The sequence below is a fragment of the Pseudophryne corroboree genome, chromosome 2 (genome assembly GCF_028390025.1).
Source record: "Pseudophryne corroboree isolate aPseCor3 chromosome 2, aPseCor3.hap2, whole genome shotgun sequence".
In the NCBI taxonomy this organism is placed as follows: Eukaryota; Metazoa; Chordata; class Amphibia; order Anura; family Myobatrachidae; genus Pseudophryne; species Pseudophryne corroboree.
Genome location: NC_086445.1, coordinates 521,902,810 through 521,924,715, shown reverse-complemented (window position 1 = coordinate 521,924,715; position 21,906 = coordinate 521,902,810). Strand labels below are relative to the sequence as shown.

The 21,906-nt window shown below is 45.0% G+C and overlaps 1 protein-coding gene across 1 annotated transcript in view; it reads right to left on the bottom strand.

Moving 5' to 3' along the window:
- Positions 1-3,110: 3,110 nt before the first annotated feature.
- MTFR1L (mitochondrial fission regulator 1 like) overlaps positions 3,111-21,906 on the bottom strand; it is a 44,227-nt gene continuing 25,431 nt past the window's right edge. Inside the window, exons 5-6 of the mRNA XM_063954178.1 lie at positions 10,956-11,259; positions 3,111-6,245 (exon numbers count right to left, since the gene is read on the bottom strand). Of these exons, the coding sequence (XP_063810248.1) occupies positions 6,134-6,245; positions 10,956-11,259 (416 nt within the window). The 3' untranslated portion in view covers positions 3,111-6,133. The remainder of the gene's footprint in view (positions 6,246-10,955; positions 11,260-21,906) is intronic.

Below are 21,906 nucleotides of genomic sequence, written 5' to 3'. Positions count from 1 at the left end.
CACGCATATAAAGAAATGCATCCTTTATTTGTTCTAACGACAGTAAAATATTGTCCCTGTCCAGGGTATCAATATTTTCGATCAGGGACTCTGACCAAACTACCCCAGCACTGCACATCCAGGCAGTCGCAATAGCTGGTCGTAGTATAACACCTGCATGTGTGTATATACCTTTTTGGATATTTTCCATCCTCCTATCTGATGGATCTTTAAGTGCGGCCGTCTCAGGAGAGGGTAACGCCACTTGTTTTGATGAGCGTGTTAGCGCTTTGTCGACCCTAGGAGGTGTTTCCCAGCGCTCCCTAACCTCTGGCGGGAAAGGGTATAAAGCCAATAACTTCTTTGAAATTAGCAGTTTTTTATCGGGGCACCCCACGCTTCATCACACACGTCATTTAATTCTTCTGATTCTGTAAAAACTACTGGTAGTTTTTTCACACCCCACATAATACCCTGTTTAGTGGTACCTGTAGTATCAGCTAAATGTAACATCTCCTTTATTGCCAAAATCATATAACGTGTGGCCCTACTGGAAAATACGGTTGATTCGTCACCTTCACCACCGGAATCAGTGCCTGTGTCTGGGTCTGTGTCGACCGACTGAGGCAATGGGCGTTTTACAGCCCCTGACGGTGTTTGAGGCGCCTGGACAGGCACTAATTGAGTGTCCGGCCGCCTCATGTCGGCAAACGACTGCTTAAGCGAGTTGACGCTATCCCGTAATTCCACAAATAAAGGCATCCATTCTGGTGTCGACCCCCTAGAAGGTGACATCCTCATATTTGGCAATTGCTCCGCCTCCACACCAATAACGTCCTCATACATGTCGACACACACGTACCGACACACAGCAGACACACAGGGAATGCTCTATACGAAGACAGGACCCACTAGCCCTTTGGGGAGACAGAGGGAGAGTCTGCCAGCACACACCAAAAAGCGCTATATATGACAGGGATAGCCTTATGATTAAGTGCTCCCTTATAGCTGCTTTTATATTAATATATTGCCATTTATTTTGCCCCCCCTCTCTGTTATACCCTGTTTCTGTAGTGCAGTGCAGGGGAGAGACCTGGGAGCCTTCCTGACCAGCGGAGCTGTGACAGAAAATGGCGCCGTGTGCTGAGGAGATAGGCCCCGCCCCTTTTCCGGCGGGCTCGTCTCCCGCTATTTAGTACATTTAGGCAGGGGTAAATATCTCCATATAGCCTCTGGGGCTATATGTGAGGTATTTTTAGCCTTTTTAAAGGTTTTCATTTGCCTCCCAGGGCGCCCCCCCCCCCAGCGCCCTGCACCCTCAGTGACTGCCGTGTGAAGTGTGCTGAGAGGAAAATGGCGCACAGCTGCAGTGCTGTGCGCTACCTTAAGAAGACTGCAGGAGTCTTCAGCCGCCGATTCTGGACCTCTTCTTGCTTCAGCATCTGTGAGGGGGCCGGCGGCGTGGCTCCGGTGACCATCCAGGCTGTACCTGTGATCGTCCCTCTGGAGCTTCATGTCCAGTAGCCAAGAAGCCAATCCATCCTGCACGCAGGTGAGTTCACTTCTTCTCCCCTCTGTCCCTCGTTGCAGTGATCCTGTTGCCAGCAGGAATCACTGTAAAATAAAAAACCTAAGCTAAACTCTCTAAGCAGCTCTTTATGAGAGCCACCTAGAATTGCACCCTTCTCGGCCGGGCACAAAAATCTAACTGGAGTCTGGAGGAGGGTCATAGGGGGAGGAGCCAGTACACACCACCTGACCTGTAAAAGCTTTACTTTTGTGCCCTGTCTCCTGCGGAGCCGCTATTCCCCATGGTCCTTTCAGGAACCCCAGCATCCACTTAGGACGATAGAGAAAAAGAAGTAAAAATTGGATCACTTGATGTAGAATGACCGTCTGCCCCTTTCTTTGAAACTGATTGTATGTTGTATTAGACCAGTGTTACCCAACTTCAGTCCTCAAGGCAGACTAACAGTCCAGGTTTTAGTGATATCCAACATTGAGCACAGATGGTTAAATCAAAATAACTGATGTACTAATTAAGTCACCTGTGCTCTAGTATGGATATCCTTAAATGTGGACTGTTAGTGTACCTTGATGAATGAGGTTTGGAACCCCTGTATTAATCCATAGGTTCTCATACTCTGTCCTCAAGACCCCACACAGTGCATGTTTACAGTTCTCCTCACAGAATCATAAGTGAAAAATCAGCGCCACCTGTGGATCTTTTAAAATGTGTAAGAAAGTAATGACTAAACCTGTGCACCTGTTAGGTGGCCTGGAAAATGTGAACTGAGGTTCGAGTTTGAGAACCTCAGTGGTAATTAATAATAATTTGCAGTGGTAATTAATAATTATAATCTGATTCTGTGCAGGTGATCTGTTTTAAGAGGAAAAATTATCCACTGCTCGGCTATACAAAGGGGTGTAAGTATGTTACACTGGTGCTTGGGATCCCGGCGCCGGGATCCTAACCGCCGGCATGCAGGTAGCGGGGTGGGCGCAAAAGAGCCCCTTACGCGCCACGACACCCCTGGAGGGAGAATAGTCGTCAGTACGGCAGCTGTCGGGATTCCGGCGTCGGTATGGTGAGTGATCAAATGCCTCCCAAAGAAGCTGATGCACACAAGTCCAATGCAATTACACAGAATGAATGCATATTTGGCCATATGGAAAGTTTTATTTATGTGTGTGACCCTACTACCACTATCCATCTGCTTGTGGAAATAGCAATCATTGCATGCACTTGTACCAGATCTAGGAAAATAAAAAAGATATACGCATATGCACAACTCAGCACAGTCTACCAACACGTCTCTCACTCAACTTAATATACATGTGCGAACAACCCATTACCAATGAGGTATCCCATTCAGTAACAAACTGAATTGCGACTTATAGGCATACAACTGAATCCCACGTCGACGTATGCTCACTGCTATATGTTCAGTGCAAATAGAACTAACAAGATTTTTCTGCAAAACAGACTTACCTGCAACTCTACATCAGCTGTACAATGTTCACTCACAAGTTTATTATACACATCACAGTGCAGTGCATTGACGTGATAGATCCTCTAATCATTGGACTAATAATCTATTATTTCACTGAATTTAAAAATGATTTAACTCTTGGTTTTCAGTCGTTTATTTCATATTAGAATTTTATACTGTACAGCATTATGTAACATTAGTAAACAGCCTCTATACAAGACATGCTGGATATGATAGCACCATTTTGTCTTATAATCCATGCCGCCTCCAGCACTATCTAATAAGAAAAACAACATTCTGTCATTGATAGCCTGATCATTTTAAATGGGCATGTTAACCAAGATGTGCATGGAATTTACAATGTCAAGGTGAAATTAGACTGATGATACATCGTTTAACAGTGGCATTTTAGATAAATGTTTTATGAGCAAAAACTAGAGTCATATAGCTAAACGAATATGTCAGTCAGCAGGCAGAAACCTTCATGCATGTGACACAGATACACTGGAAATTCATTCTACAAAGTAGATAAATTGCCAGCATTTAGAGCAGCAGCACTGATAAAGACCTAGGAAAATGAAGCGGATTAAGCTTAATCCTGGGTGTAGGAAGCTATAGTCCTACATTTGACTGGTTGTATTTTCTTCATTTAAAAACTAACCAAATACTTTCCAGATATTAAATACAACTTTTGCTATTGTGCATAGATTTGAGAAATATATATATATATATATATATATATATATATATTTTTTTTTTTTTTTTTAGATTGATAAATGTGGCTGGTACCCATATATAGTGGAAACCTGCCTGCCCTACTCTCCAAAATCCTGCCCTGCAGCCACATGCACAAGGTCCTGGCAGTTTTACTAGTTTAGGATACTCTGGCCTACAATACAAATAGGCGCACATGAAACAGGCTGTCATGACCAGGTGCAATTCCACAAGAGGGTTGTAAAGGATTCACTGCAAAACATTTCAGAAGTGGTAAAACTTTCCTGCAAGAACAAAGTGGTTTGCAGGAATCCTATATAAAAATGTAAAATAAATGCAAACCAAACTTTTTATTTTACGTTATTATGATTCCCATCCTCAATAACATTTTGTTTCATTTTTTAAACATACAATAGGGAGCTTGAAACAGGTTATTAGTGATGATAGTGTGGGCATGAAGACCGATTTGTAACAGCATTTTCTCAGATAAGCTTTCACAGGAGTAGGTAGCCTGGGCTCATAGACCACATGCTACATCATGAACGGAAGAAAGCAGAAGATAGTTCACTTTGTTCTGGGATATTGGACACACATGTAGATAAGAAAATGGCTGCACACCCATACTCTCTTAAATACTATCCACACACAAAATAGTTTTTTTTTTTTTTAAAGTTACAAATAATTTGAAATGAAATAAGTTGCAATGTTTTCATTATTTTTAGAATTAAAAAAACTCTGAAGTACACATTTTTCTATAAATGTAACAGTTGCTCCATTTTTATTTTAAGATCAAAATGAGAGAGAAAAAAACAAACCAACAAACCCCCCCAGACATACACACAAGTCTTCTCCATAAAATAACTGCTCACTAACCACCCCTCCCCTCCCTCTTCCCTTCACCCAAAAAAAACAAAGGCTGGATGAAAAAGAACACTGCCGGAAAATAAAGATATCACTAGAGCATAGGTTCTCAAACTCGGTCCTCAGGACCCCACACAGTGCATGTTTTGCAGGTAACCCAGCAGGTGCACAGGTGTATTAATTACTCACTGACACATTTTAAAAGGTCTACAGGTGGAGCTAATTATTTCACCTGTGATTTTGTGAGGAGACCTGGAAAACATGCACTGTGTGGGGTCCTGAGGACCGAGTTTGAGAACCTGTGCACTAGAGCATAGGTTCTCAAGCTCATTCCACAGGGCCAAAACCATTCATGTTTTCCAGCTTCCCTCACAAAACAACAAGTGAATTAAATATCTCTACCTGTGGATCTTTTAAAATGTGTCAGTGAGTAATGACTAAAAGGACTACACCTGTGCACCTGCTAGGTGACCTGAAAAACGTAAGCTGGAGTCCTAAGGACAGAGTTTGAGAACCACTGCCATAACATAAGAAGGTGACATTTCACTAAAACTAATAAATACAATTTACTGGTGTAACGTAATCATCTGCACAGTTAGTGTTATTGTTACAGATGCTTCATTTTCAAGTGTTGCACCAGTCATCCATAGAAATATTGTAGAGGTTTGTACATTGTCGGATAATCATATGAACATTTGTTGCTTAATACAGTTCAGGAGACAGACAGAAATTTTAGATTGATATACAGGACACGAAAGAGCCTATTAAGAGACCGGCAGACTTTATGCCAGGTATCACTATACCAACAGTGACACCCCATTAGTCGGAATCCTGGAAGCGGCTGCGCCCCCCGCAGTTTATATTCCCACTCGGGTGGTGGCGAGGACCCACCACCCCAGTGGGAATACCGGGTTGCGGCCTGCATTCCGACCACTGACATTTCCCCAGCTGTCGTGATTCCAGTGTCTGAATCCTGAAGGCCGGGATCGCACAGGTGGTATATTAACCACATCCCAAATATAACAATATGAGCAATACAGGAAGCATAGAGCCAGTATTAGAAAATCTGCAGCGTTGGTGTGGGACAAGAAAAGGCAGCACTTGCCTCTTTAGGATATAGTAGGTGTCAATCACACAGATGAAAAGCTAAAACCTTCATGTGGGACACAGCATCATAAAAGGTTAGAGACCACAGTGAATAGAAGTTTAGAAGTTTTTTTTTCCCTGTTGTAACATCAATTATATATTCTAAGCAACCAGTGACAATAAAAGAAAACATGTCAGAACTATATACCTCAGCAGCCCATTTTCATTTCAGCAGGGTATATGTTTACTGACATTTAACAACCATATCTCCAAGAACTGACCTAACGAATTAGTATTATATAGATATAGAGAATGTGCAGTAATTAAAACAGTTTCTTGGTTAACGGACTCTCTAAAGCAGAAACCGGGTATTTCTTTCATCTCCATATCAAATATGTTATACACGTGATAAAAACACACCAAAAAGTGTGGACCTCGTCCTTCTTTTATAACAAAATAAGTGACCTTTACATGAAGAAAATTATTTTAAATAAACTTGGTTAAATGTTCTTTTTGTCATCTTGATCACATAGTGCAAACTTTTGCCTCAGAACCTCTGAGATAAGATTGATAGGATCATCTTCTTTGTGTGAGCACTGGTTTCTGTTAGACCTATGGGGAAAAAGAGAAAATGGTAAAGACTCCAAAGCAAATATTACTTTAAATCAGTTAACTTACATGTAAACATAAATAGAAATTATATTTTATGCCTTTATGAATACATCTTGTAATCCCTAGATGTGAAAACCTAAATATCCCCCCCCCCCCCACACACACACCAAAAAAACAAAAAAAACAAACCAACCACACACAACACATGTGGTGGTTCCAGAGGTGGGGCTGCAGCACAGTCCAAAATTCAGACAGAGGAGCCACGCCAACTGTAATGAATAGTGAGTGGTGTGAAAGAGAGGTCCTTGAATTATGAGGGGATAGAGCCACATATTACAGACATAAGGACTCCATACATCAGTAATCTACAGATTCTGAGAGATTTTTCCCCCAGATTTCAAGATTCCCCAATCTGCGCTCATACATTACCAATATTTCTCAGATCATTTTCAGCAAATACAGATCTGCTAATCTTGAAAGGCTCATCAGTTTACTAGAAACGGTCTGCAAATCTGCTGATTGATACCATCCACTAGCAATCTACAGCCCCAATTGATCTTTGAAATCCAACATGTCAGACAACCTGATTTAATAATCCAAATTGATTTTTGGATGGAATCTGATCTGTGAACCCCACACAGTGCAGATTTATTTACACAACTGTCTGCAAAATGCCAAATTGCTTCATTTGATTGCCGATGTATGGGGGCCTTTAGTAACGGTCAATGAAAAATCTTTGTACAGGATTATTGGCCATCAAGGCTGTCAGAACTAATTTGTCCAAAAGTACCCTTGAGAAAGGATTGTGAGACTTTTTTTTTTATAGAGGGGGTGGAATTTATTTTAACAGACTGTTTTAAATTTGAAGATGCCTTTTACCTCCAGAACGTGGGCACCAGGTTCACTCAGTGTTATGCAAATATTTTTCTGAGACATCAGGAAACAAACTATATGTCTGGAATAGCAATCCCTACGGAGTAAACCTGGTGTCCTGGTGGAGACATATTAAATGAAGTTTTATTCATCTGGAGAGGAGAATGTTCCCTTTTAGATTAATTTTGTGTATTTTTAAATGACAACCTTTTTAAAATATTTATTGTGAAGGAGGTAGTCTGTGTACCAAAACCTTTTTGCAAACCAGCTGATTCTAGGGCATATATTAAAGTAACAGCTGCCACCACATGAATTGCTTCAGTCAATCCCTAGTGAACAGTTTAAAAGACTCAAACGAAATTGCACTACTGAGCATGTCCAGCAAGATCAAGCCAAGGAAATGAAGGAACAATTCATTTCATGTAGTTATGATCAAGGAATGGTTGATAGAGCCCTTGTACAGGTAGATTCTATAGAAATGAAGGATCTGCTAACTAAGGTATCGCAAAAAGAAGTAAATAAGGATTCTGATTGGGCTTTTGGTACAAACGTCAATGCCCAACACAAATCTATAGAAAAAGATTCTTGCAAAATTCTGGCCTATAGTACAGAAGCATCAAGTAATAGGCGGTGTAATACCCAAGAAACCCAAATGCATAAATAAAAGAGCACCCAATTTGGCAAACAACAACAACTGAATTTCCCCCTCTATACCACGTGACCGGATCTGTGTAAAGGAGCACTTCATCTATGCGTGTTCTCTATGGAGATTGAAAATGACATCACTGACCACATGACTGGATTCTTACTTATTATGAAACGAACCTTTGCACGAATTCAGTGTATTAAAATGGGCTCATTATCATTGATCATGTGAATGAACTGATCTCACTGATCACTGGGCAAGGAAACTAATTATATACAGGTGACCGGTGTTTAATTACATTGTGTCTCTATTTCAGAATTAATTTCATTGCACCATACTGCACACTGATTTGCTCATGTATGGGATGGGGTAACAACTAGTTAGGTGGACTCTGTATAGTTAGGTTGCAGCACATAGTGCTGTGGATTGGTTGATTTGTGCTATTTATAGGCGGTATTGAGATGACATCAGCTCAGCTTTGAAAAAGACCAAATGCTTATGTCTGTCTGTTTTGTTCTATAACTGTTCTAATTGTAAAGCACAACGGAATATGCTGCGCTAATTATTAGCTTTATTAGCTACTGCTAATAAATAAATAAATAAATAAATAAATAAATAGCTAAATAAATGCTTGGGTGGGAACATGTTGGCTTTATTTTGGTGGAATCCTGAGGGGTGGTGTGGACCTTTGACGGCAAAGGTGTGTTGCAGAACTGGGGGATTCCTGGGACTCCATGGAAATGACACATTAAGCTTAACAGAACTGGAGACTATAGGCCCGTACACACTAGCTGATAAAGTACACAATGTTGCTCATTTTGACCCTTCCATGGCGACGTCGTTTTCTATATTGCCTAGTGTGTACACTGTAAACGACACGCGAAGCGCGGCACTGCAGGTCGTTGACGACCCTCGGCCGTGCATGCAGCTCAATTTGGACTCATCGTCCAAAGTTGCATGCTCCGGCCGGCCGCAGCATGACGTCTCTATGCGATATCGCACAATGTGTATGCCCGCTGTCGGGCACCCTGGCCTGGGAGGGGGAAACACTAGGCGATGTCGTTTACAGAGCACCCCGGCCTGGGAGGGGGACACACTAGGCGATGTCGCTTACCGAGCACCCCGGCCTGGGAGGGGTACACACTAGGCGATGTTGCTTACCGAGCACCCCGGCCTGGGAGGGGTACACACTAGGCGAGGTCGCTTACAAAGCACAGTCGGGCAGCCCGGCCTGGGAGAGGGAAACACTAGGCGATGTCACTTACCGAGCACCCCAGCCTGGGAGGGGGACACACTAGGCGATGTCGCTTACCGTGCACCCCGGCCTGGGAGGGGGACACACTAGGCGATGTCGCTTACAGAGCACAGTCAGGCAGCCTGGCCTGGTAGGGGACACACTAGGCGAAGTCGCTTACCGAACACCCCGGCCTGGGAGGGGGAAACACTAGACGATGTCGCTTACCGAGCACCCCAGCCTGGGAGGGGGAAACACTAGGCGATGTCGCTTACCGAGCACCCCGGCCTGGGAGGGGGAAACACTAGGCGATGTCGCTTACCGAGCACCCCGGCCTGGGAGGAGGACACACTAGGCGATGTCGCTTACCGAGCACCCCGGCCTGGGAGGAGGACACACTAGGCGATGTCGCTTACCGAGCACCCCGGCCTGGGAGGGGGACACACTAGGCGATGTCGCTTACCGAGCACCCCGGCCTGGGAGGGGGAAACACTAGGCGATGTCGCTTACTGAGCACCCCGGCCTGGGAGGGGGACACACTAGGCTAAGTCGCTTACCGAGCACCCCGGCCTGGGAGGGGGAAACACTAGGCGATGTCGCTTACCGAGCACCCCGGCCTGGGAGGGGTACACACTAGGCGATGTCGCTTACCGAGCACCCCGGCCTGGGAGGGGGAAACACTAGGCGATGTCGCTTACCGAGCACCCCGGCCTGAGAGGGGGAAACACTAGGCGATGTCGCTTACCGAGCACCCCGGCCTGGGAGGGGGAAACACTAGGCGATGTCGCTTACCGAGCACCCCGACCTGGGAGGGGGACACACTAGGCAATGTCGCTTACCGAGCACCCCGGCCTGGGAGGGGGACACACTAGGCGATGTCGCGTACCGAGCACCCCGGCCTGGGAGGGGGAAACACTAGGCGATGTCGCTTACCGAGCACCTCGGCCTGGGAGGGGGAAACACTAGGCGATGTCGCTTACCGAGCACCCCGGCCTGGGAGGGGGAAACACTAGGCGATGTCGCTTACCGAGCACCCCGGCCTGGGAGGGGGACAGACTAGGCGATGTCTCTTACCGAGCACCCCGGCCTTGGAGGGGGACACACAAGGCGATGTTGCTTACCGAGCAAATCGCTTAGTGTACCCACCATAACTGTTCTGAAAGCCTAGCTGGCAATTGTTTTTTTTAACTCTACTACATAAGGATTCCAGTCTATGCATTTTGAGTCAATGTTTTTCTCTCTTTATTTATTCTGACCTCTATATTAAAAAAAAGTAATTACACTATGCATCTGCTTTCTATGTTCTTTCGAGATGCACTGCAAATGAGCACTTCATGGCGATACGAGAGTAAGACTACAGTAGAGGACAGCAGAACTCCAATAACTTTTGCACGTACAGACTGAACTTGATGCTTTCCTTTTGGAAGCAGGTTATTGGACGTAAAACAGATTTGCTCTACACACCTTAATTAAGGAACGTATTCACATTTTTCATTTGTCTATTAAGTGCTATTGGGTAACATTGCCCTTATTCAATTGTTATACTTCTGCATGTTGCTGGCTTTTAGGACAGGAAAATATTTTTCTCCAGGGTTCATCCAGTTGTTGCAGAATGAGCCCTGGGAGCAACGGAGTCGGACAACCAAGAGCAAGCCAAAATCAAAAGATTGTGCCTTGTGATTTGTTTTCCTGTTTACACCCTCATCCACCACTTAAAGATGGTGAGATTTGTTGATCCTTTACAGTTGGGGTGTATATCATTTCCTAGATGGCAGTGCAGTGTTAAGTTGTGTGGTACATGCTCTAATGCGTCATCTGGCTAGGAGTTGGTCTGGCCCTACCCTTGAAAATGGCTTACACACAGTCATGATATAAAAGATAAAGGAATACAACATAACCAAGATCTCACACCGATGGAATTAGTGCAGCTCATGGTCATGCACGTGTTCTATATTACCAATCTCGGTTAACTTTCATCTTGTGAATATCCTTCAATATTCCCATCATATCTGCAAAACTATTGGACTTGGAGAGGCAGAGGGAGTCTTCATCATCAGACATGTTGGCCTCTATCTGTCTCTGGTGACTAAAGGAAGACTCCATTATTGAAGCAGATGAGTACTCCGACACATCCAGCTCATCCTCTTCAGTAATGTCACTAATTACAAATGAGGTGGTTGATTGGAAAGAGGGAGCAAAGTCAGGAAACAATGCATTTTGGTCCACATTTCCAGGGAGAGGATCCGCTGCACTCGGTGATGCTGTAAGAAAAAAAACAAATTGAAGTCAGTCCCTGGTATAAAAATTACTTTGAGGCAACTGTCAGAGTGAGTGAGTGAGTGAGTGTGTGTGTATACACACACACACATTATATATATATATATATATATATATATATATATATATATATATATATATATATACACACACACATACATATACACACACACACACACACACGCGGCCAACGTAGTGGGACGATAACGATGCGTGGAACCGCACATCATTCATCGTCCGTAGCATTCACACTGGGTGATATCACACACGATATCGCTCACAAGGCTGAATATGAGCGATATCGTATGTGATATCGCATAGTGTGTACGGACCTTTAGATTTGGGTGGGGTGTGTTCAAAATTAAATCTAAAATTGCAGTGTCAAAATAAAGCAGTCAGTATTTACCCTGCACAGAAACAATATAACCCACCCAAATCTAACTCTCTCTGCACATGTTACATCTGCCCCACCTGCAGAGCAACATGGTTTTGCCCATTATTGTGCTTGTTTGGTTTGCTAACAAACGTGACTAACTCCTCATATCTGACAATCAGCATTACTGGAATATGAAAGCAGGATAGGAAACCAATTTGATTTACGGACCAGCAATTACTGATCCATAAATCAAATTGTTTTCCTATCCTGCCTATTACCTTACAGGTGACTCTACAATACCTGCACCTTTTCATCTGATGGTCACAATGCTATGATTGGTGCAGACATTACCAGGCCTGAACAAAAAATCTGAAGTAGTGCTATTATATAACATGGGTTATATGTTTAGAACAATAAACACTTGGATGAATAAATGGTTATTTAATATTAAAAATAAATAAAATTCATACATCAAGACATTACTCACAAGTATCAGCGGTGATAGCCCACGTCTCCACTCTGTCGCTCAGGCAAGGTGATTAACACAGTTCATAGTAAGTTAGATCCTGTATAGGTATAAGTATAGGTGTACTTATATATGCCCACCTATTGGAATCTTAAATTGCACCTGAACGGCCTGTACCAGCTTCTGGATTGACATACAGGATCTAACTTACTATGAACTTTGTTAATTGCCTTGCCTGACCGACAGAGTGGTGATGTGGACTGACACCGCAGATACTTGAGGAATCCAACGAAAGCATCTATACATTTACACCTAGGAGACCATTCCTCTAGCAGTGAGCACAAAAGACCCATTTAAATTAATAAACCCACCACATTGTCTAGATTATTCTATGACAAAGTTCTATTGGAACCAGAAGCACCTATGGGCCCATATCACGGATCTTTATGGACTTTCTACACATATGAACATTTATAAGGGTGAGGTATTTGTTCAAGTAATTGCCATAAACAAATCACTATTTTACTACCATCAATTGTGTGTGATATCTTGATGTATGGATTATTTAGAATTTATTTTTTTAGATTAAATAACCATTTATGCGTCCAAGTGTATATTGTTCTAAACATATAACCCATTCGATACAATAGCGCTACTTCATATTTTTCGTTCATTCTCATATATAGGAAGCAGACTATCTCCATTTATAAATAGCTGCTGGGAATAACAAACCACGCCAGCGCCTGTACAGAACATTTATTGGTATCATTGGTTTACTATTTTATTGGCCACTCTGGTACATTCAATTCAATTGTTTATCGTCACTACAAAAACCATACAGTAAAATTACAAAACAGTCGAACAAGAAATCCAGGGATAAACATGTTAAAAATAATCTTAAATTTAATCTAAAAATCGAAGACAAATAAAATCTTCTCTTAAACCTACTTGTGTGTGTGTGTGTATCAATACTTCTTAGTCGCCACACTACTTTTGAAATAAATATTTTCTAGACAAGGTAAAGAGTGAGAAGTTACTCTCTCTGCTGCTTTGATTACTCTATCAATAGACCTATGTTCAACCTGGGAGCAAATTCCATACCACTCCAAAATAGAATCAGTAAAATTACTCTCAATGACACATCTAGAAACATTTGCTAAAATGCTTGCCGCACTTAGGGGGGATCCATCTGTTTTCAGTGAGTGAAAATGGGTGGATATCACGACGATGGTCATTATCACGGTATCAAATTAGGGTCAGTTTTTATTGAATTGTGTGAAAACACCTGGAATCGGGATAAGTTATCGATTTCATGTTTTATCGCAGCTACGGCAGCCGCTCATCGCGCATTATTCGCGATAAGTGCCTGCATCGGGAAGGGGGAGCCAGCCACATTGGGACTAATAAGATAGCACCTGGTGATACAATTACCCACATTGGATAACCCCATAGCCTATGTTGCTGTGCTTTTCCGACTACGGAAGAGATGCGAGACGTCCAAGTGAGATCAATGGAAATAATTATACCCAGAAAAAAACAAAACAAAAGGAGATTTATGGTAGACTTATCATTGTTAAACCTCTTTCTGCGAGGTACACTGGGTTCCACAAGGAATACATCGGGGTGTAGAGATGGATCTTGATCCAGAGGCATCAACAGGCTAAAGCTTTAGACTGTCCAAGAATGCATTGCCGGGCCTCCTCTATAACCCAGCCTCCAGGCACTGTGAGCTCAGTTTTGTTAACCAGTCCAATGCAGAAGCAGGTAAAAGAGAAGGCAGATGTTAGTCACATAGAACCACGTTCTCACGACAGGAGATGGGACTAGCGGCTAATGCCATACAAACCCAAAGAAGCTAAGTGCGTCAGGGTGGGTGCCCTGTGGAACCCAGTGTACCTCGCAGAAAGATTTAACCATGGTAAGTCTGCCATAAATCTCCTTTTCTGCAGCGGGGTACACTGTGTTCCACAGGGAATACATCGGGGATGTCTTAAAGCAGTTCCTCAAGGGAGGGGATGCACTTTAGCGGGTATGAGAACCCGGCGTCCAAAGGAAGCATCCTGGGAGGCGTAAGTATCAGAGGCATAGAACCTAATAAACGTGTTCACCGAGGACCATGTAGCCGCCTTGCACAACTGTTCTGTGCATGCGCCACGAAGGGCCGCCCAAGAGGGTCCAACAGACCGAGTAGAATGGGCTTTAATAGCAGCAGGAGCTGCGAGTCCAGCCTGCGCATAAGCTTGTGCAAACATTATTCTAATCCATCTGTCCAAGGTTTCCTTATTCGCAGGCCAGCCACCTTTGTGGAAACCAAACGGTACAAAGATGGTATCTGACCTCCTGATAGAGGCAGTCCTCTCCACTTATATAAGGAGAGCCCGTACCACATCCAAAGACCGTACTTTGGAGGACAATTCAGAAGAGATGAAGGCTGGAACCACAATCCCTTGATTAAAGGTGAAAATATGACACCACCTTAGGTAAATAACTAGGGTGAGTTCTAAGAACTGCTCGGTCACAATGAAATATCAAAACGAGTGGACGACAGGACAAAGCGCCGAAGTCTGACACCCTTCTAGTAGAGGCAATAGCCAGCAGAAACAGGACCTTGACTGTGAGCCATTTAAGGTCCACTGACTCAAGAGGTTCAAATGGAGACTCTGTTGTCCTGAATGCCCTGCAAGACAAATCCCATGGGGCCACAGGAGGGACATAGGGAGGTTGAATCCACAGTACGCCTTGAGTGAATGTATGAACGTCAGGTATAGACGCAATTTTTCTCGGAAACCACACCGACAAGGCAGATATGTGAACCTTGAGGAAGTCCAGACAAAGTCCTAAATCCAGACCTTGTTGCAAAAAAGCCAAAAGTCTGGGAGTACTAAATTTGTAATCATCGTAATTCTTAGCAGCACACCAGGTGAAGTAAGAATTCTAGACTCTATAAAAAATCCGCGCAGATGCCAGTTTGCAGGCCTTCAGCATAGTTTGGATGGCCGCCTCGGAGAATCCTTTGGCACTCAGGAGTAAAGCTTCAAGAGCCACACCGTCAAAGCCAGTATGGCCAGGTCAGGATAGACACAAGGGCCCTGAACGAGGAGGTCTGGGCGTTGAGGAAATAGAAGAGGACGCTCTATCGATAGACCCTGCAGGTCTGAGGACCAATGCCGTCTGGGCCATGCTGGAGCAACTAGAAGTAATATTCCTCCTTCTTGTTTGAACTTCCGTAGTACCCTGGGCAGGAGTGACACTGGAGGGAACACGTAGGGCAGCTGAAAGTTCCACGAACTCTGCTTGAGGATCCCTGGTTCTTGATCCAAAGACCGAACTTTGTTATAGTGTCGAGACGCCATCAGGTCTACATCTGGTAGGCCCCATTTGTTCACTAGGAGTTGAAAGACTTCCTGATGAAGACTCCACTCTCCGGCGTGCACGTCTTGAAGACTGAGGACTCCCGGAATGGACACTGCCGATATTGCCGGCAGAAGGCGTTCCGCCCAACGAAGGATTTTTGACACTTCCATCATTGTCATGCGGTTTTGAGTGTCACTCTGATGGTTTATGTATGCCATCGTGATGGCGTGGTCTGACCGTACTTGAACAGGCTTGTTCTGCATCAGAAGCAGGGCGAGAGACAAAGTATTGAACACTGCCCGCAATTCCAGAATGTTTATCGGGAGGAGTGATTCCTCCATGGTCCGCCGACCCTGGAAAAAGAGTGTTGCTCCAACACCGCACCCCCAACCCTTCAGACTGGCATCCGTAGTCAGTAGGACCCAGCTGGGGGTCCAGAATGGACGGCCACTGCTCAACTGCTGGTCCTGTAGCCACCAGGTCAGCGACAGGCGAACCTCCGGAGTCAAGGAGATCATGTGAGACCTGATCCAATGAGGCAGGCCGTCCCACTTGGAAAGGATTAACCTCTGTAGAGAGCAGGAATGAAATTGAGCGTACTCTACCATGTCGAAAGCAGACACCATGGGGCCTAGTACTTGAATCACAGAGTGTACCAACACTCATGGGCGAGAAAGGAAGTATCTAAGCCTCTCCTGAAGTTTCAGGACCTTCTCTGGAGACAGAAACAGCCATTGACTGTGTATGTCTGGTAGTGGCCCCAGGTGCACCATGCTCCATGCAGGGACCAGCGAGGATTTCTTCCAGTTGATGAGCCACCCGTGGGCTTGTAGGAAGTTTACCATCAGTTGTAGATGACTGAGGTGGCCATCGCAGGAGTTTGCCAGAATCAGCAAATCGTCCAGATAAGGCAGGAACCCGACTCCCTGGCAATGGAGATGAGCCGTCATCACGGCCATTACCTTGGTGAAGACCTGCTGAGGGGCCGTGGCCAGTCCAAACGACAGAGCCTGGAATGGATAGTGAAGGTTGCCAATAGCAAACCGCAGACACTGCCGATGCAATATGGCAATAGGCATATGCATGTAAGCATCTTGTATAACCAGGGATCCATATAGTCTCCGCGTCCATGGCCAGTACAATTGAGCGCAGTGTTTCCATACGGAACTTGGACACACTCACAAACTTGTTCAGTGATTTGAGGTTGAGAATAAGCCGGAAAGACCCAGCAAGTTTCAGGACTAGAAACAAGGTTGAGTAGTATCCTCTGCCTCTTTGGGACAGAGGTACCGGCACTACCAGTCCTGTATCTAGGAGGGAACGCACAACCATCAGTAGAGCTTACCCTTTAACGGATCCGAAAGGATAACCGATGTACAGAACTGGAGAGGGGCAGTCTCTGGGAAGAGACTGCGTACCCGTGAGAAACAACTTCTCGCACCCATGCGTCTGAAATGGTCATTAACCAGACCTGGATGAATCGTAGAAGTCGGCCCCCCACCCTGGGATCCCCCAGGGGGAGACCTGTCCTGTCATGCAGCAGGCTTGTCATTAGACGACCTCAACCACAGAGTACGGCGAGATAGGACAGACGTATTAGACGCCTTGGCAGCCAACACACCGGCCTCAGGGGACACCTCCTGGTGAAGAATAAGGTGGCGGTGGTATTGTGAGACAGGGAATGTCTGGCATCATCAGATATAATCTCAGGCAGCTCTTCCTCTATTGCCCGATCCAGTCATCAATCTATTTTGCAGCCGCAAGAGGACGCAATCGTGGTCTATGTACAACACCCGTAAGGGAGTAAGACTTCAGGTATCCCTCCACACGCTTACCTGTCGGTGCCTACAGTGAGGGAACAGTGGTGAGAGGCAGAGTGGACAACACCCGATGGGTGACACATGAGTTCACTAGCAGTGAATTACCTACTCGTTATATAACTCTGCAGGGGGAGGATATGGAGCTAATGCCCGTTGTAGACAGGGGGAATGTCTTCCCTGGATTAGACCAGGAGTCTTGTCTGATGTACACTTAATGGTCAGATTGGGGTAAGTTTTAATTACCCTCTGACTTGTGAACATATCAGTTTGCTTAATCACAGTAGGGGAATCCACTGATCAGAGATTTGTAGGATTTGTTACCCAGTAACCACAAGGGCTGTGGTATCATTTAGCAATGGAAAATCCTTGTCAGGAACCGACAGGACAGCATGATCCCCCTCTCTTCTATTAAAATAGCAGAGAGATTATTGGATAGGGGGGGGGGGGGAGAAGCAGCCCGCTCAGATGACCCAGAGACACAAGTGTGACCTGGAATAGGGTTTTGCCTAACCAGGGAATCATACGCTACAATCCGTGAGACAAAATTTTCCCGCCCAAAGTGGATTAACCATGGGGACATCAGAGACTGTAATGTTACAGGTGGTCCCATAGGGGGCATAAAAGCGTTCAACTAGAGAACTCAGCTCAGGTTTGAGAACACAGCTCAGGTTGGCTCCTGATTGATTACAGGAGCTGCGGACTGACTGGGAGATGTATGAGACATAGCACACAGACCGTCACACATAACTTCCTCCTCAGGTAAATCCATTGCGCATGCTCTGCAGGATGCAAGAACGTCCCCAGATTTACTGCCCTACATGTTAAACACTATACACAAATGCAACAGAAAGAGGTTTAGTACGATGAAGCCAGACAGAGTACAATACCTGCGAATAAATCTGTTAGCATGGGACTGAGTACCCAGTACACAACAACTGCGAATAAACCCGGTATTATGTGACTGAGAGGGAAACAAATCCGGTATTATGTTACTGCAATCAGAGTTGATTGCAGAAGCAAATTTGTTAGCAGTTGGGCAAAACCATGTGCACTGCAGGTGGGGCAGATATAACATTTGCAGAGAGAGTTAGATTTGGGTGGGTTATTTCGTTTCTGTGCAGGGTAAATACTGACTGCTTTATTTTTATACTGCAATTTAGATTTCAGTTTGAACACACCACACCTAAATCTAACTCTCTCTGCACATGTTATATCTGCGCCCCCTGCAGTGCACATGGTTTCGCCCAAATGCTAACAAATTTGATGCTGCAATGAACTCTGAATTAGGCCCCGAGTACACAGTAGAATACACGTAATAGGTAAATACTGTGATGCACTATATTTTTATTATCCTTTTGTTATATGGCGCCACAAGGGTTCCGCAGCGCCCAATTACAGAGTACATAAACAAATAATCAAATAGGAAAACAGCAACTTACAGTTGATGACAGTATAGGACAAGTACAGGGTAAATAAACATAGTTACATCAGCAGATGACACTGGAATAAGTATCAGGTGGCAGAAGACTGCTGGATTTGGTGCAGTTGAAGAATATTGAAGTAAGAAAGGATAAGCACATGAGGGAAGAGGGCCCTGCTCGTGAGACCTTACATTCCAAAGGAGAGGGGTAGACAGACAGGGGTGACACAGATGGGGTAGACAGTGAGAGAGGGACAGGGGGTTAGGATGAGATTTGGCTGGGTTTGGTGAAGAAGTGGGTCTTGAGAGCGTCTGAGGGGGAGAGGTAGGGAATTCCAGAGAAGTGGTGCGGCACGTGAAAAATCTTGGAGGTAGGAGTGGGAGGAAGTAATCCATAGGCAGGAGAGTCGGCGTGCATTAGTAGAGCGAAGAGGATGGGTGGGAGTGTAAAGGGAGATAAGGTCAGAGATGTAGATGGGAGAGGAGTGGGTGAGGGCTTTGTAAGCGAGTGTGAGAAGCTTGAAATGGATTCTGAAAGGGAAGGGGAGCCAGTGAAGGTCTAGTAAGAGAGGAGAGGTGGACATAGTGCGTTTGGTGAGGAAGATGAGCCGGGCAGCAGCATTGAGGATAGATTGGAGTGGAGAGAGGTATTTGTCAGGAATGCCAGTCAGGAGGAGATTACAATAGTCCAGTCTGGAGATGACCAGTGAGTGAATAAGAGTCTTAGTAGCATCCTGGGTCAGAAAGGGTCTGATCCTGGAAATATTTTTTAGATGAAAACGGCAGGTTTGAGAGAGGTGCTGAAGGATTACTCCAAGACAGCACACTTGGGGCCTAGAGGAGATAGTAGTGCCATCAATAGATAATGAGATTGTAGGAGGTGAGGTTATACGGGAGTGAGGGAAGATGATCATCTCAGTCTTAGACATGTTAAGTTTAAGAATGTGCTGGGACATCCAGGAAGAGGTAGCAGGGAGACAGTTGGAGATACGAGTGAGGAGAGCATGGGAGAGGTCTGGAAAGGAAAGATAGATTTGGGTGCCATCAGCATAGAGATGATATTGGAAACCAAAGGAACTAATGATCTTACCTAGTGAGGACATATAGAGAGAGAGAAGAGGACCAAGGACAGAACCTTGGGGTACCCCTACAATTAGTGGAAGTGAGGGGGAGGTGGAGTCATGAGAGGAGACAGAGAATGAACGGTCAGAAAGGTAGGAAGACAGCCAAGAGAGGGCAGTGTCACGCAGACCAATGGAGTGAAGGATTTGCCGTAGGAGAGGATGGTCCACAGTGTCAAAAGCAGCAAAGAGATCAAGTAGAATAAGTAGAGAGTAGTGTCCCTTAGATTTAGCATCATGGAGGTCATTGCATACTTTTGTAAGGGCAGTTTCAGTGGAGTGGAGTGGAGAGGACGGAAGCCAGACTGGAATGGGTCAAGCAGTGAGAGTGAGGAAAGAAAGGAAGGCGGTTGTAGATAATACGCTCAAGGAGTTTGGAGGCAAAAGGGAGGAGAGAGATGGGTCGGTAGTTGGAGAGAGTGTTTGGATCAAGGGTAGGTTTTTTAAGAATAGGAGAGATGAGTGCATGCTTGAAGGCAGAGGGGACAGTGCCTGATGAGAGGGAGAGATTGAGAAGGTGGGAAAGATGGGAACAAGCAGAAGGAGAGAGGTAGCGGGAGGGGATAGGGTCAAGTGGGGAGGTGTTGAGGGGACAGGAACGAATGAGGGCCATGACTTCCTCTCCAGATGCATGGGAGAAAGATGTCAGAGTAGGTGCGAGGGATGGGGAGGGATGGGAGAAGGCTGGTTACTGATGGTCTGATGTGATGTGATGTCCTGACATATGGAGTCAATTTGGGATGTGATGTAAGTGGCAAAGTCAAGAGCACAGAGTGAGGAAGGGAGACGAGGTGGAGGTGGGCAGAGGAGTGAGTTGAGAGTGGCAAAGAGGCACCGGGGGTTGGAAGACTAGGAGGAGATGAGGTTCTTGAAGTACGACTGTTTAGCAAGAGAAAGGGCAGCACTGAAGGATGAGAGCATAAGTTTGAAATGGAGGAAGTCTGCCTTAGAGTGTGATTTCCTCCAGTGTCGTTCAGCAGTACGTGAGCATTTTTGCAGATATCTGGTGCATTTGCTGTATATATGGACCCACACGCACCTAGTCCCCAGGGTACAGTATACAGTGATAGATACATCTGGAATACACTGCAGTGAAATCACATAGCAGATACAGGCACACACAGTCACGTTTGCAATGCATATAATTATTTTCAGAACAATAAAATTGCATTGGATTATTATATGAACACACACGTATGTATGTATGTATGTATGTATGTATGTATATGTATATGTATATATATATATATATATATATATATATATATATATATATATATATATATATATATATATATATATATATATATAGTCTGAGACCGGATGTATATATCAGAATACTCGTACATTACATTCTGGCACAGGTTCACTTGTTCTTAACGAACGCTGTCTTATTATCGACATGTAGAACACTTAAGTGTTTGTAAAACCACGGCGCTGATGTACAGGCGAGTTTACAAAGGAGAACTTGCCCTGCAGTCCTGGAGACTAGTCGCATCTATTTTAGAAAATGTCCCAGCGTCTCAGTCAGGGAGTGAGGGAGAGTGTGAGGCAGCTCCAGGGTGGGAACACCAGCAGCAGATGGCGCCCGGAGCTGGGGGGGGGGGGCTACAGGTCAAGCACCTTTTCCCCTATGCTGGTCCTCACCACCGGGTACTATGGAGCCTTATTAAAGTGGATATTTTACTATCTGACCTGTGCTCCCATGCCCTGGTGGATATAGTGGTGTCCCTGCTCTGTCACAGTGTCCACGATAGTGTCACGGTTCGTCCCCTTAAACTGAGACCGGAACGTGATTCAATGGCGGGTCCCACCTGGGGGACCCTCTTACCTCCTCCCTTAGTAGCAGTCACGCGAACCAGGAGAGCGTCTGCAGTGGTGTGCCTAGGAACCGGAGCGCCTCTGCCGCAAGCACCCAGGAACAGAGCCAGCGGGATTATGCAACGCCGCTGGGGAGGTGATGGAGCCGCAGCACAGTATGTCACACTGACATAAGAAGTGCTGCAGCCCTTGAAGTCTTTTAAAAACCTTTTTCAGGGCTGCCTAGCACAGCCTCCCTGTTAAGTGACCTGCT